The sequence below is a fragment of the Nerophis lumbriciformis genome, linkage group LG15, assembly GCF_033978685.3.
Source record: "Nerophis lumbriciformis linkage group LG15, RoL_Nlum_v2.1, whole genome shotgun sequence".
Lineage (NCBI taxonomy): Eukaryota > Metazoa > Chordata > Actinopteri > Syngnathiformes > Syngnathidae > Nerophis > Nerophis lumbriciformis.
This window is the reverse complement of record NC_084562.2, coordinates 11,440,740-11,455,646: the sequence shown is the minus strand read 5'-3', so window position 1 is coordinate 11,455,646 and position 14,907 is coordinate 11,440,740. Positions and strand designations below refer to the sequence as shown.

General features: G+C 38.7%; 2 protein-coding genes across 2 annotated transcripts in view; one reads left to right on the top strand and one right to left on the bottom strand.

Annotated features, from left to right (window-relative positions):
- cfap70 (cilia and flagella associated protein 70) overlaps positions 1–1,645 on the bottom strand; it is a 52,167-nt gene extending 50,522 nt beyond the window's left edge. Inside the window, exon 1 of the mRNA XM_061974849.2 lies at positions 1,558–1,645. The gene's annotated coding sequence lies outside the window, so the exon portion shown is untranslated. The remainder of the gene's footprint in view (positions 1–1,557) is intronic.
- Positions 1,646–7,022: 5,377 nt separating this feature from the next.
- ddb1 (damage-specific DNA binding protein 1) overlaps positions 7,023–14,907 on the top strand; it is an 80,033-nt gene continuing 72,148 nt past the window's right edge. The window contains exon 1 of the mRNA XM_061974850.2: positions 7,023–7,200. Within this exon, the coding sequence (XP_061830834.1) occupies positions 7,140–7,200 (61 nt within the window). The 5' untranslated portion in view covers positions 7,023–7,139. The remainder of the gene's footprint in view (positions 7,201–14,907) is intronic.

Sequence of the window (14,907 nt, the reverse complement as noted above, 5' to 3'; positions counted from 1 at the left end):
GAGTCGAGTCTTTTGAACAGCTCTTTTAAGCGACCGATGAGATCTGATTCCCAGTTTGGAGTCGTTCGATTACGAGCCATTTGTATATTAAAACTGCCCACGCTGCCTAGAGTACATGTGCTCACGTTCACTGTTGTACCAAGGAGTAGATAAGTGCGCCTTAAGAAAAGTAGCATAGTTTTGCATATTTTTATCATGCAATTAAACTATTATGTGTAATTGTTTTTTGTATAGTTAAAATGTTGGTGGAAAACTTAAGTTTGCATGGATTTTATCTGTAGCATGCAAAGTTTTTATTGAGCGGCAAGGTTTTTTAGGTTAGGGAAATACCAAATAGTAAACTCATTGTCAAAACATGGGGATATTTTTTCGTGAACGAGTCAAGTCTTTTGAACGGCTCTTTTAAGCGACCGATGAGATCTGATTCCCAGTTTGGAGTCGTTCGATTACGAGCCATTTGTATATTAAAACTGCCCACGCTGCCTAGAGTACATGTGCGCACGTTCACTGTTGTACCAAGGAGGAGTAGATAAGTGCGCCTTAAGAAAAGTAGCATTGTTTTGCATATTTTTATCATGCAATTAAACTATTATTTGTAATTTTTTTTTGTATGGTTAAAATGTTGGTGGAAAACTTAAGTTTGCATGGACTTTATCTGTAGCATGCAAAGTTTTTATTGAGCGGCAAGGTTTTTTAGGTTAGGGAAATACCAAATAGTAAACTCATTGTCAAAACATGGGGATATTGTACCCTCTAGTCTAATGGATAAATAAAAATTATTAAAACACAAACCCAATTAAAATCTAATAAAAGTTCAGAATACATTCCACAAATACAGTAAATATTGGTGGGAAATGTACATTTTTAATCTTATAACTGCTACAATATTTGATATATATATATATATATATATATATATATATATATATATATACACATATATATATATATATATATATATATATATATATATATATATATATATTTGAGTAATATAACAATTTAATAACGAGCCAGCAATTTGAACGGTTTTTTGACCGAAACAGTTTTTCAATATCCTTTAACGAGCCATAAATACCATCTCTAATAAGTTATTACCCATAAAAATGCATCAAAATATTGTAGGGTCACTGATGTGCTTGGGGGAAAAAGATAGTAATAACTAAACTATATAGTAATAAGATACTTTCCAAGTTAAAGTCCAGTAAAGTTTGGCTTACAGGTGCTTATTATTGTAAAGGTGACGTTGCACTGTATTATTATACGTGTTTTTCTCTTTGTAGACGGTCTCTACACCGTTGCCCATAGCAACCAATGTTTTCAAGCCAGGCCAGCTCGATTGCGTTTTTTCGAGTCAAAAACAAAGTTACAGCTTACCTTCCGTTAGTACAGGTTAAAAAATAAGGGTCTTTTTTACGATTGATGATGTCGTTTTTGCGCGTTATTGATGTCAAAAGCGCGTATCTGTTGCATTCTTACCAATTGTGCCGCAATATGTGACGTCTGTCTTATTACTAATCGAAAATAATTAAAATTTAAACCAACAGTGACATTTACCTTCACTTTCAGTTAAGCAGCAATGCGCCCAAAAGTACCTGACGGTAGTTTTTTAAAGGAGCGTGTCGGTAGAATCCACCTGGTTCCCTCACACTTTCGTATCGTCATGGCGACGCTGTGACGTCATAAAACAACTGCTACCGTAAAGCGAGAAACTTTGCTGTCAATATTTGACAATATTAAATTAAAGCACTTAGGCAAGTAAAGCAATAAAGCGATTCACAATTAGATTAATGTATATATTTTGTTTAGAAAATGGTATGGAAGAAGATGATGCGCCACATGAGATAAGCCTTTAATGCAAAAAGAGCAACTTTTGTTGTTTGTCTTAGTCTAACTAAGCATCATAGACAAATAAAGCAATCCTGAGTCAAAGGCTCCAACACCTTTTGACCAAGTGCATGATGATATTATATACAATGGATGAAAGGAATAATGATTATAAAATATTTAAAACATTTAATTTGAATTATGCAAGAATACCTTTGCAATGCAAGTGCACAATGAATAGACTAATAACTGCGTATCGGGCAGTCGCAGAGTCAAATGTTCACATTTATTTGTATAACATTTATAACATTATTATCACTATGGAAGTACAATTTCTTAAGATAAGTTTTGAATGTTAAATTCTATTACAAGGGTGCCAAGTGAGGTTTTCAAGTGGGGGCCGTAAATTGAAAAAATAAATAAATAAACACATATATATGTACAAATATATATATATACACACACATATACATATATATATATATATATATATTTATTTATTTTTTATTTTATTTTTTTTCTACCGCTTGTCCCTTTCGGGGTTGCGGGGGGTGCTGGGGCCTGTCTCAGCTGCATTTGGGCGGAAGGTGGTGTACACCCTGGATAAGTCACATATATATGTATATATATATATATATATATATATATATATATATATATATATATATATATATATATATATATATATATATACATATATATATATATATATATGTCCATCCATCCATTTTTTCTACTGCTTGTGTGTGTGTGTGTGTGTGTGTGTGTGTGTGTGTGTGTGTGTGTGTGTGTGTGTGTGTGTGTGTGTGTGTGTGGTATAATTCTGGCAACTGAGCTAACAGTTTGATTGTTTTTTTTGTTTTGTTTTTACCATAAACAAACTGTGGTACTGTTTTTTCCATTTACAGTAAAATGCTGAGAAAACCACCATAGATTTTACAGTATAAGTATTGTGATTGAGCTGACAGGTTTTTTTTTTACTTGAAAATATATATATATTTTTTTTACATTTGTACGTCAAACAAAATAATCAAATAATCCAATGCATAGGAAAGTGTGTTAAAAGCAGCCCTCTGAGGTCAAACATAACTGCGATGTGGGCCTCAATGAAAACGAGTTAGACACCCCTGCTTTACACCTACATTGTCTTTTATTCCACTTTGTATGTTTTTTTTTAAATTTTGTAATAGTATTTTTAGACTTTGGACACCCCTGTTCTATAGAACCAGTGAAGTCGTGGGCACGTTGTGTAATTCGTAAAAAAACAAAAAAAACAGAATACAATAATTTGCAAATCCTTTTCAACTTATATTCAATTAAATGAACGGCAAAGACGAGATATTTAATGTTCGAACTGGTAAACTGAATTGAGAAAAAATAAAAATCATTAACTTAAAATTTAATGGCAACAACTTGTTGCAAAAAAGTTGTCACAGGGGCATTTTTATCACTGTGATGGCCTTTCCTTTTAACAACACCCAATAAGCATTTGGGAACTGAGGAGACCAACTTTTGAAGTTTTTCATGTGGAATTATTTCCCATTCTTGCTTGATGTACAGCTTAAGTTGATCAACAGTCCGAGATCTCTGTTGTCGTATTTTAGACTTCATATTGCGCCACATTTTCAAAGGGAGACAGGTCTGGACTGTATACAGGCAGGCCAGTCTAGTACCCTTACTCTTTTACTATGAAACCACGCTGTTGGCATTGTCTTGCTGAAATAAGCAGGGTGTCCATGATAGCGTTGCTTGGATGGCAAAATATGTTGCTCCAAAACCTGTATGTACCTTTCAGCAATAATGGTGCCTTCACAGATGTGTAAGTTACCCATGCCTTGGGCACTAATACACCCCCATACCATCACAGATGCTGGCTTTTGAACTTTGCGCCTACAACAGTCCGGGTCGTTATTTTCCTCTTTGGTCCGTAGGACACGACCTCCACAGTTTCCAAAAACAATTTGAAATGTGGACTCGTCAGACCACAGAACACTTTTACACTTTGCATCAGTCCATCTTAGATGAACTCGGGCCCAGCGAAGCTGGCGGCATTTCTGGGTGTTGTTGATAAATGGCTTTGGCTTTGCAGAGTAGAGTTTTTAACTTGCACTTACAGATGTAGCGACAAACTGTAGTTACTGACAGTGGTTTTCTGAAGTCTTCCTGAGCCTATGTGGTGATATCCTTTACACACTGATGTCGCTTTTTGATGCAGTACCGCCTGAGGGATCGAAGGTCTGTAATATCATCGCTTACGTGCAGTGATTTCTCCAGATTCACTGAACCTTTTGATGATATTACAGACCGTAGATGGTGAAATCCCTAAATTCCTTGCACTAGCTTGTTGAGAAATGTTGTTCTTAAACCGTTCGACAATTTGCTCACGCATTTGTTCACAAAGTGGTGACCCTCGCCCCATCCTTGTTTGTGATTGACTGAGCATTTCATGGAAGCTGCTTTTATACCCAATCATGGAACCCACCTGTTCCCAATTAGTCTGTTCACCTGTGTGATGATCCAAATAAGAGTTTGATGAGCATTCCTCAACTTTCTCTGTCTTTTTTGCCACTTGTGCCAGCTTTTTTAAAACATGTTGCAGGCATCAAATTCCAAATGAGCTAATATTTGCAAAAAATAACAATGTTTTCCAGTTCGAACTTTAAATATCGTGTCTTTGCAGTCTATTTAATGGAATATAGGTTGAAAATGATTTGCAAATCATTGTATTTTGTTTTCACTGGTTTAGGGGTTTGTATTTGTGTACAGCTCCACTAATAGACATTGGAGTGTTACTTTCAAAGGCAAAATTAAAGTATTGCTTGAAACATAATTTTATATGGGACTTTATTGTATTATATGTATAGTACATGTTCCAAAAAGAAAAAAGCATAAAACACAGTATATTTAAATGTACTAAATGTAAAAAAGGGAATAAATATTCAAAATAATCTAGTTTGGTTACGCCCTCATGAGCGCAACACAAGGTTGTAAAAGTTTCAACTACAATTCTAAATAAGATGTCAAAAGCAAACTGAAATCAAATACACACAGCTTAAAGATTGATCAATACCTATTTATGATGATTAATCAAAATATAAAAGAAATATACCTGAACAGAACACTCATGATGGTTACACCAAAAAGTAGTGATATGAATCGCGTTTTTCCAAGTTTTTGGGGCATTTCTGTGCTATTTCCAAGCATCTCCTTTTTATTATCGTTGATTTTAAATGGTCAAACTAATTCATATTATATATGCATGCCCTAGTACAGTGGTTCTCAAATGGGGGTACGCGTACCCCTGGGGGTACTTGAAGGTATGCCAAGGGGTACGTGAGATTTTTTTTAAATATTCTAAAAATAGCAACAATTCAAAAATCCTTTATAAATATATTTATTGAATAATACTTCAACAAAATATGAATGTAAGTTCATAAACTGAACATCAAATCAAGTAGGCTATTCCATTCATTACAATGCAACAATGCAACAATACAATATTCAGTGTTGACAGCTAGATTTTTTGTGGACATGTTCCATAAATATTGATGTTAAAAATGTCTTTTTTTGTGAAGAAATATTTAGAATTAAGTTCATGAATCCAGATGGATCTCTATTACAATCTCCAAACTTTAAGTTGATGATTACTTCTATGTGTAGAAATCTTTATTTATAATTGAATCACTTGTTTATTTTTCAACAAGTTTTTAGTTATTTTTATATCTTTTTTTTTCCAAATAGTTCAAGAAAGACCACTACAAATGAGCAATATTTTGCACTGTTATACAATTTAATAAATCAGAAACTAATGACATAGTGCTGTATTTTACTTCTTTTTCTCTTTTTTTCAACCAAAAATGCTTTGCTCTGATTAGGGGGTACTTTAATTAAAAAAAAATTCCCAGGGGGTACATCACTGAAAAAAGGTTGAGAACCACTGCCCTAGTAAACAAAAAAAAGTAATATTTATTTAGATTGTTACATTTTGAAGTACATTTGTGCAAGTGGGTGCGAATGTGATTATCTTGTGTGATGACTGTATTATGATGATAGTATATATCTGTATCATGAATCAATTTAAGTGGACCCCGACTTAAACAAGTTGACAAACTTATTCTGGTGTTACCATTTAGTGGTCAATTGTACGGAATATCAATCAATCAATCAATAAATGTTTATTTATATAGCCCTAAATCACAAGTGTCTCAAAGGGCTGCACAAGCCACAACGACATCCTTGGTATAGCCCACATAAGGGCAAGGAAAAACTCACCCCAGTGGGACGTCGATGTGAATGACTATGAGAAACCTTGGAGAGGACCGCATATGTGGGTAACCCCCCCCCCCCCCCCCCTCTAGGGAGACCGAATGCAATGGATGTCGAGTGGGTCTAACATAATATTGTGAGAGTCCAGTCCATAGTGGATCCAGCATAACAGTAAGAGTCCAGTCCACAGTGGGGTCAGCAGGAAACCATCCCGAGCGGAGACGGGTCAGCAGCGCAGAGATGTTCCCAACCGATATACAGGCGAGCGGTCCACCCCGGGTCCCGACCCCGGACAGCCAGCACCCCATCCATGGCCACCGGATCTGTGTGTCTCCCCTTCCACAAGGGATAGGGGGGAGCAGAGGAGAAAAGAAAAGAAACGGCAGATCAACTGGTCTAAAAAAAGGGGGGCTATTCAAAGGCTAGAGTATACAAATGAGTTTTGAGATGGGACTTAAATATTTCTACTGAGGTAGCATCTCTAACTGTTACCGGGAGGGCATTCCATAGTGCTGGAGCCCGAATAGAAAACGCTCTACAGCCCGCAGACTTTTTTTGGGCTCTGGGAATCACTAATAAGCCGGAGTTCTTTGAACGCAGATTTCTTGCCGGGACATATGGTACAATACAATCGGCAAGATAGGCTGGAGCTAGACCGTGTAGTATTTTATACGTAAGTAGTAAAACCTTAAAGTCGCATCTTAAGTGCACAGGAAGCCAGTGCAGGTGAGCCAGTATAGGCGTAATATGATATGTACTTCACTGTGCAACCTACTAATAAAAGTCTCAATCAATCAATCAATGTACCCATTACCAGAGCTGTACACACTTTGGAAAGTGAGCTGTAAATTAAGCCGTACTCCTCCGTGACGTTAGGGGGCGCTCTAGCCCTCAGCTGCTGCTAGCTTGCCATGCTTCACGGACCCCGCCGCGGCTCTGCTAACTGACTACTTCCGGTAGTTGTAGTTTCCAATGATTTTGTCACTTGTGCGCGAGATATAACACTATATTGGTGTTTATCTTCAACCGTGGTAAAAAGGAAAAAAATGTCATACAACTACGTCGTCACCGCTCAGAAGCCCACGGCGGTCAACGCCTGCATCACGGGTAAATGACCGTTTCTCTGCTGTTTATTTCTGCGTGGGAACGGAGAGCTACGCGAATGCTAGCCGAGCTCCCGCGCTGCAAGCCCGGAGCTCCACACGGGCCTGCAGGAACCGCCAGCCCTGCTTTTGCTAAGCTTCTTTCGGTTATTTGTCAAGGCTTTAAAGTCTCGCACAGATGGTGCAATTTATTTGTCTATTTTGGTAGCGCACACACGACCGGGGGATGCATTTCATCGTGTGCAATATCTACGTACAGGATGCAGTAAACACAGCCAGAATCAAAATAGTTTTTATTGCCATTGTTTGAGAACGGGTTCACAAACTAGGATTTTTTCTTGGTGCAATCGTGCAACATAAAACACATACAACACAGAATAGAATAACACGAGCTGTAACTGAGCTATCAGCTATAATGCGTCACAGTTTTTTTTTTAAAGTTCCTTGAAAGTAGGCTGTGTTTATATTTACTACATCATTGTAGTGCTTGGTTATTGTCACACTGCATGCACAATACATTTGTACAGCAATCCTCTGTGTGTAAAAAAAATTGTGTAATTTAGACTTAGACAAACTTTAATGCTCCACAAGGGAAATTGTTCCACACAGTAGCTCAGTTACAAAGGATGGAAAGGATAATGCAGGTATAGAGTAGACTAAAAATCAGTGACGTGCGGTGAGGTTCATGACTGGTGAGGCACTGACTTCATCACAGTCAGATTTACAAACATATGAACCCTAAAGAGTATCTTATTCACCATTTGATTGGCAGCAGTTAACGGGTTATGTTTAAAAGCTCATACCAGCATTCTTCCCTGCTTGGCACTCAGCATCAAGGGTTGGAATTGGGGGTTAAATCACCAACAATTATTCCCGGGCGCGGCGCCGCTGCTGCCCACTGCTCCCCTCACATCCCAGGGGGTGATCAAGGGATGGGTCAAATGCAGAGGACAAATTTCACCACACCTAGTGTGTGTGTGACAATCATTGGTACTTTAACTTAACTTTAACTTTACACACAAACTGTAGCACACAAAAAAGCACATTTAATTAAAAAAAACGTTATTATGGTCTTACCTATACTTATAAGTGCGGGAACAGTGGTGTTCGTGTTGGAGGAGTTGTGAAGAAATGAAATACGAAATCCATGCTGCAGTCTGCAGGTGTACCTAATGTTGTGTCCCTGCAGTCGTTCACGGCTCCTCCGGCGCGAGCAATGTTTTTGCACTTTTTGGCTTCTTGTTAAGTGACTTTTTTTGGGTGGATTCGGTCTTGCACGTGGAGGGTTTGGGTGTGGGCTTTGGTTGGTGTGGCGCTCCCGTCGCGGGGTGCAGTCTGCAGCGAAGGTGCCTCAAACGGCACCAGGAGGCGGGGTTACGCGAGCCTCAGCCAGTGCGTCTTCGCAGCAGTTTTATGATCGCTCAGCACAAGAAATACTTTACACACATACAGTTGTTGACAAAATACACTGTACATTATATACCTCAGCTAACTAAACTATGGAAATGTATAATATCAAATCAAATCAAATCAACTTTATTTATAAAGCACATTTAAAATTTACCACAGGGGTAGCCAAAGTGCTGTACAATGGGCAGGTTAAAAGATAATACGAGTACCGAGCAAACACAACACAACACAAACAGAACACGATAAAAAATAAATAAAATAGAATAAATAAAAACATAAAAACAGGTTCACAGCATGTGTATTATGGGGCGCCATTGCAAGATGGATATCACTCAGTGTTAAAAGCCATGGAATAAAAGTATGTTTTTAAGAGAGATTTAAAAACAGGAAGAGAGGAGGCTTGTCTAATACTCAGAGGTAGGTCGTTCCAGAGCTTGGGAGCAGCAACGGCGAAAGCTCTGTCACCTCTAAGCTTCAGCCTTGTGTCAGGGACCGTCAACAGCAGCTGATCGGCTGATCTTAAGGATCGGGTGGGGCAGTAAGGCTGAAGGAGGTCGGAGAGATAGGTTGGCGCGAGGTTGTTTAGACATTTAAAAACAAATAAAAGGAGTTTAAAATTGATTCGATAACGCACAGGGAGCCAGTGAAGGGACGCTAAAATAGGGGTGATGTGCTCACGTCTGCGGGTCTGTGTTAGCAGACGAGCAGCAGAGTTCTGCACGAGCTGCAGGCGGGCGAGGGAGGCCTGGCTAATGCCTACATACAGGGCATTGCAGTAGTCAAGACAAGTCGAGATAAAGGCGTGGATTAATTTCTCAAGATCATGTCCTGATAGAAGCGGTTTCACTTTCGCTATTTGGCGTAATTGATAAAAGCTTTTTTGAACGACGCTGCTGATTTGTTTTTCGAATTTAAAATCTGAGTCGAACTTTACCCCCAGGTTTGTGACACAGTCGCTGAGGTACGGGGTCAGAGTGCAGGTATAGAGTAGACTAAAAATGTACCGTAGTAGCAATATAACATACATGTAATATTTACATATTATACATTAGGGCTGCAAATCTTTGGGTGTCCCACGATTCGATTCAATATCGATTCTTGGGGTCACGATTCGATTATAAATGGATTTTTTTCGATTCAAAGCGATTCTCGATTCAAAAATGATATTTTTCCGATTCAAAACAATTCTCGATTCATTCAATGCATAGGATTTCAGCAGGATCTACCCCAGTCTGCTGACATGCAAGCAGAGTAGTAGATTTTTGTAAAAAGCTTTTATAATTGTAAAGGACTTAGTTTTATCAACTGATTGCAATAATGTAAATTTGTTTTAACTATTAAATGAACCAAAAATATGACTTATTTTATCTTTGTGAAAATATTGGAGACACTGTGTTGTCAAGCTTATGAGATGTGATGCAAGTGTAAGACACTGTGACACTATCGTTCTTTTAAAAAAAATTTTTTTTTTTATAAATGTCTAATGATAATGTCAATGATGGATTTTTAATCACTGCTATGTTGAAATTGTTACTAATATTGATACTGTTGTTGATAATATTCATTTTTGTTTCACTACTTTTGGATTGTTCTGTGTCGTGTTTGTGTGTCCTCTCAATTGCTCTGTTTATTGCAGTTCTGAGTGTTGCTGGGTCGGGTTTGGTTTTGGAATTGGATTGCATTGTTATGGTATTGCTGTGTATTATTTTGTTGGACTGATTAATAAAAAAAATAAAAATAAAAATAGATTTTTGAAAAATGAGAATCGATACTGAATCATACAATGTGAGAATCGCGATTTGAATTTGAATCTATTTTTCCCACACCCCTATTATACATACAGTATATGATATACAGAATAGAATAGAGCAGTGTTTTTCAACCTTTTTTGATCCAAGGCACATTTTTTTCATTGAAAAAATCCGAAGGCACACCACCAGCAGAAAGCAATAAAAAAACTCAACTCAGTTGACAGTAAAAAGTCGTTGTCGCAATTGTTGGATATGACTTTAAACCAGGCCTGGGCAATTATTTTGACTCGGGGGGCCAAATTTAGAGAAAAAATGTCCTGGTCCAGTATATCTATTTTTAGGAACACTAATTCAAAACTTCACAATAATGTCTGATTGAATGCTAAAAACGTTATGACAGACCACCTTAAAAAACGGAATGGAATTTAAATTTTTTTTACTGAATGAGACACCGAGAATGTACAAACCCCGTTTCCATATGAGTTGGGAAATTGTGTTAGATGTAAATATAAACAGAATACAATGATTTGCAAATCCTTTTCAACCCATATTCAATAGAATGCACGACAAAGACAATATATTTGATGTTCAAACTCATAAACTTTTATTTTTTTTTGCAAATAATAATTAACTTAGAATTTCATGGCTGCAACACATGCCAAAGTAGTTGGGAAAGGGCATTTTCACCACTGTGTTACATCACCTTTTCTTTTAACAACACTCAATAAACGATTGGGAACTGAGGAAACTAATTGTTGAAGCTTTGAAAGAGGAATTCTTTCCCGTTCTTGTTTTATGTAGAGCTTCAGTCGTTCAACAGTCCGGGGTCTCCGCTGTCGTATTTTACGCTTCATAATGCGCCACACATTTTCGATGGGAGACAGGTCTGGACTGCAGGCGGGCCAGGAAAGTACCCACACTCTTTTTTTTACGAAGCCACGCTGTTGTAACACGTGCTGAATGTGGCTTGGCATTGTCTTGCTAAAATAAGCAGGGGCGTCCATGAAAAAGTCGGCGCTTAGATGGCAGCATATGTTGTTCCAAAACCTGTATGTACATTTCAGCATTAATGGTCCCTTCACACATGTGTAAGTTACCCATGCCTTGGGCACTAATACACCCCCATACCATCACAGATGCTGGCTTTTGAACTGTGCGTTGATAACAGTCTGGATGGTTCGCTTTCCCCTGTGGTCCGGATGACACGATGTCGAATATTTCCAAAAACAATTTGAAATGTGGACTCGTCAGACCACAGAACACTTTTCCACTTTGCATCAGTCCATCTTAGATGATCTCGGCCCCAGAGAAGCCGGCGGCGTTTCTGGATGTTGTTGATAAATGGCTTTCGCTTCGCATAGTAGAGCTTTAATTTGCACTTACAGATGTAGCGACAAACTGTATTTAGTGACAGTGGTTTTCTGAAGTGTTCCTGAGCCCATGTGGTGATATCCTTTAGAGATTGGTGTCAGTTTTTGATACAGTGCCGTCTGAGGGATTGAAGGTCACGGTCATTCAATGTTGGTTTCCGGCCATGCCGCTTACTGGAGTGATTTCTCCAGATTCTCTGAACCTTTTGATGATATTATGGACCCTGGATGGTGAAATCCCTAAATTTTTTGCAATTGCACTTTGAGAAACGTTGTTCTTAAACTATTTGACTATTTGCTCACGCATTTGTGGACAAAGGGGTGTACCTCGCCCCATCCTTTCTTGTGAAAGACTGAGCATTTTTTGGGAAGCTGTTTTTATACCCAATCATGACACCCACCTGTTCCCAATTAGCCTGCACACCTGTGGGATGTTCCAAATAAGTGTTTAATGAGCATTCCTCAACTTTATCAGTATTTATTGCCACCTTTCCCCACTTCTTTGTCACGTGTTGCTGGCATCAAATTCTAAAGTTAATGATTATTTGCAAAAAAAAATGTTTATCAGTTTGAACATCAAATATGTTGTCTTTGTAGCATATCCAACTGAATATGGGTTGAAAATGATTTGCAAATCATTGTATTCCGTTTATATTTACATCGAACACAATTTCCCAACTCATATGGAAACAGGGTTTGTACATGAAAATAAAGAATGTGGGATTTACGATATTAACTACAAGCGATAAATCACTGAATGTTGACAACATATGAACGTCACACTCCCTCTCGATCGACATATTTTACAATCAAGCCAAACGCAACAAAAATCCAACAAACACAGCGAAATATGAACGCGAAGGGTAAAAAAACCCTACCTACAATCTGATCTATATGACATATCACTAAGCTTTAGAACTTTGTTGTAAAAATCTCTTCCACGACTGTCCCTGTCACCCGCATTTCAGGCTGGCCTCTGTGGAAACGCTCCCCACCCACACTGGTTGGTGCCTCGTCTGAGCTGCTGTGACTTAGATGACCACAGTAACTCGTATATAATGCAGAAGCACAAATTACAACTATTGAAATACTTTGTATAGTTCAAGACTTGCGGTAATTTGAAAACATCACTGCACATCATAATGGCAGCTACAGTTTCAATCTTAAAGATCTAAAAAAAATTTGGGGGCATGTCCGCCGGGCCAGATTGAAAAGCTTAACGGCATGCGGCCCCCGGGCCTTAATTTGCCCTGGTCTGCTTTAAACCATAACCAACCATGCATCAATATAGCTCTTGTCTCAAAGTAGGCGTACTGTCATGACCTGACACATCACGCACTGACTTATTTTGAGTTTTTTGCTGTTTTCCTGTGTGTAGTGTTTTAGTTCTTGTCTTGCGCTCCTATTTTGGTGGCTTTTCCTGTTTTGTTGGTGTTTTCCTGTAGCAGTTTCATGTCTTCCTTAAACGCTATTCCCTGCATCTGCTTTGTTTTAGCAATCAAGAATATTTAAGTTGTTGCTATCCTTCTTTGTGGGGACATTGTTGATTGTCAGGTCATGTTGGGATGTGTTTTGTGGACGCCGTCTTTGCTCCACAGTAAGTCTTTGCTCCACAGTAAGTCTTTGCTGTCGTCCAGCATTCTGTTTTTGTTTACTTTGTAGCCAGTTAGGTAGCCAGTTGTTTTAGTTTCATTCTACATAGCCTTCCCTAAGCTTCAATGCCTTTTCTTAGGGGCACTCACCTTTTGTTTATTTTTGGTTTAAGCATTATATACAACGACAAACCCTCATCGTCTCACAAGCCGTGTTCCCGATATCTACAAAGCAATTAGCTATCGGTTGCCACCTATTGATATGGAAGAGTATTACACGGTTACTCTGCCGAGCTCTAAACAGCACCGACACTCAACAACGGCAAATTATTTGCAGACTATAATTACTTGTTTGCAAAAAATATGTTGACCCCAAATAGGTGAAATTACATATTCTCCCACGGAACACCAGACTGTATCTCATGGCACACTGGTTGAAAAACACTGGAATAGAGTTTTATTGTCATTATTACAGTTTACAGGTTCAAAGAACAACTAAATTGGAGCAGATCCCCTAAGGTGCATACACAATAGTATAGTAATATAAATAGTTAAAAAAAAAAAAAAAAAAAAAAAATATATATATATATATATATATATATATATATAGCGACTGCCCGAGGGCAGCAGTTCTAGGTGGCAGTGCCCGGGGTGAAATGGGTCATTCAGGATGCTCTGTGCTTTCCTGAGACAGCGGGAGCTGTACAGGTCAGCCAGGGAGGGGAAGGGGCATCCGATGATCTTCTGGGTGGTGTTTACTGATATACTGATATAGTATATTATATTTGTATATAATATATACAATATATAACAATTACCATGTACAATATTACAGTGTACGTAACAGCTGCAGCATAAAATATAGAGTATATCCAGCAGAAAATAGACATTATAAACAAAGAGAGGTAGCTAACATAGAAGCGGTCAGGTAATAGACAGATATCATCTATTGCTGTATGGCGAGTGATCATGCAGCTGGATGGAGTGCGGAATGAAGGAGTTCTTGAATCGAATCCTGTGGGAACGAAGCTGAAGGAGCCTGTTGGAGTATGAGCTCCGCTGTCCCTCAATTGTCAGTTGGAGTGAGTGGGCAGGATTGTCAATCAATCAATCAATCAATGTTTATTTATGTAGCCCTAAATCACAAGTGTCTCAAAGGGCTGCACAAGCCACAACGACATCTTCGGTACAGAGCCCACATAAGGGCAAGGAAAAACTCACCCCAGTGGGACGTCGATGTGAATGACTATGAGAAACCTTGGAGAGGACCGCATATGTGGGTAACCCCCCCCCATCTAGGGGAGACCGAATGCAATGGATGTCGAGTGGGTCTGACATAATATTGTGAGAGTCCAGTCCATAGTGGATCCAACATAATAGTAAGAGTCCAGTCCATAGTGGGGCCAGCAGGAAACCATCCCGAGCGGAGACGGGTCAGCAGCGCAGAGATGTTCCCAACTGATGAACAGGCGAGCGGTCCACCCCGGGTCCCGACTCTGGACAGCCATAACTTCATCCATGGCCGCCATTGTCCATGATGGCGAGCAGTTTGTCCAGGGTCCTCCTGTCCCTCACTGACACAAACGCC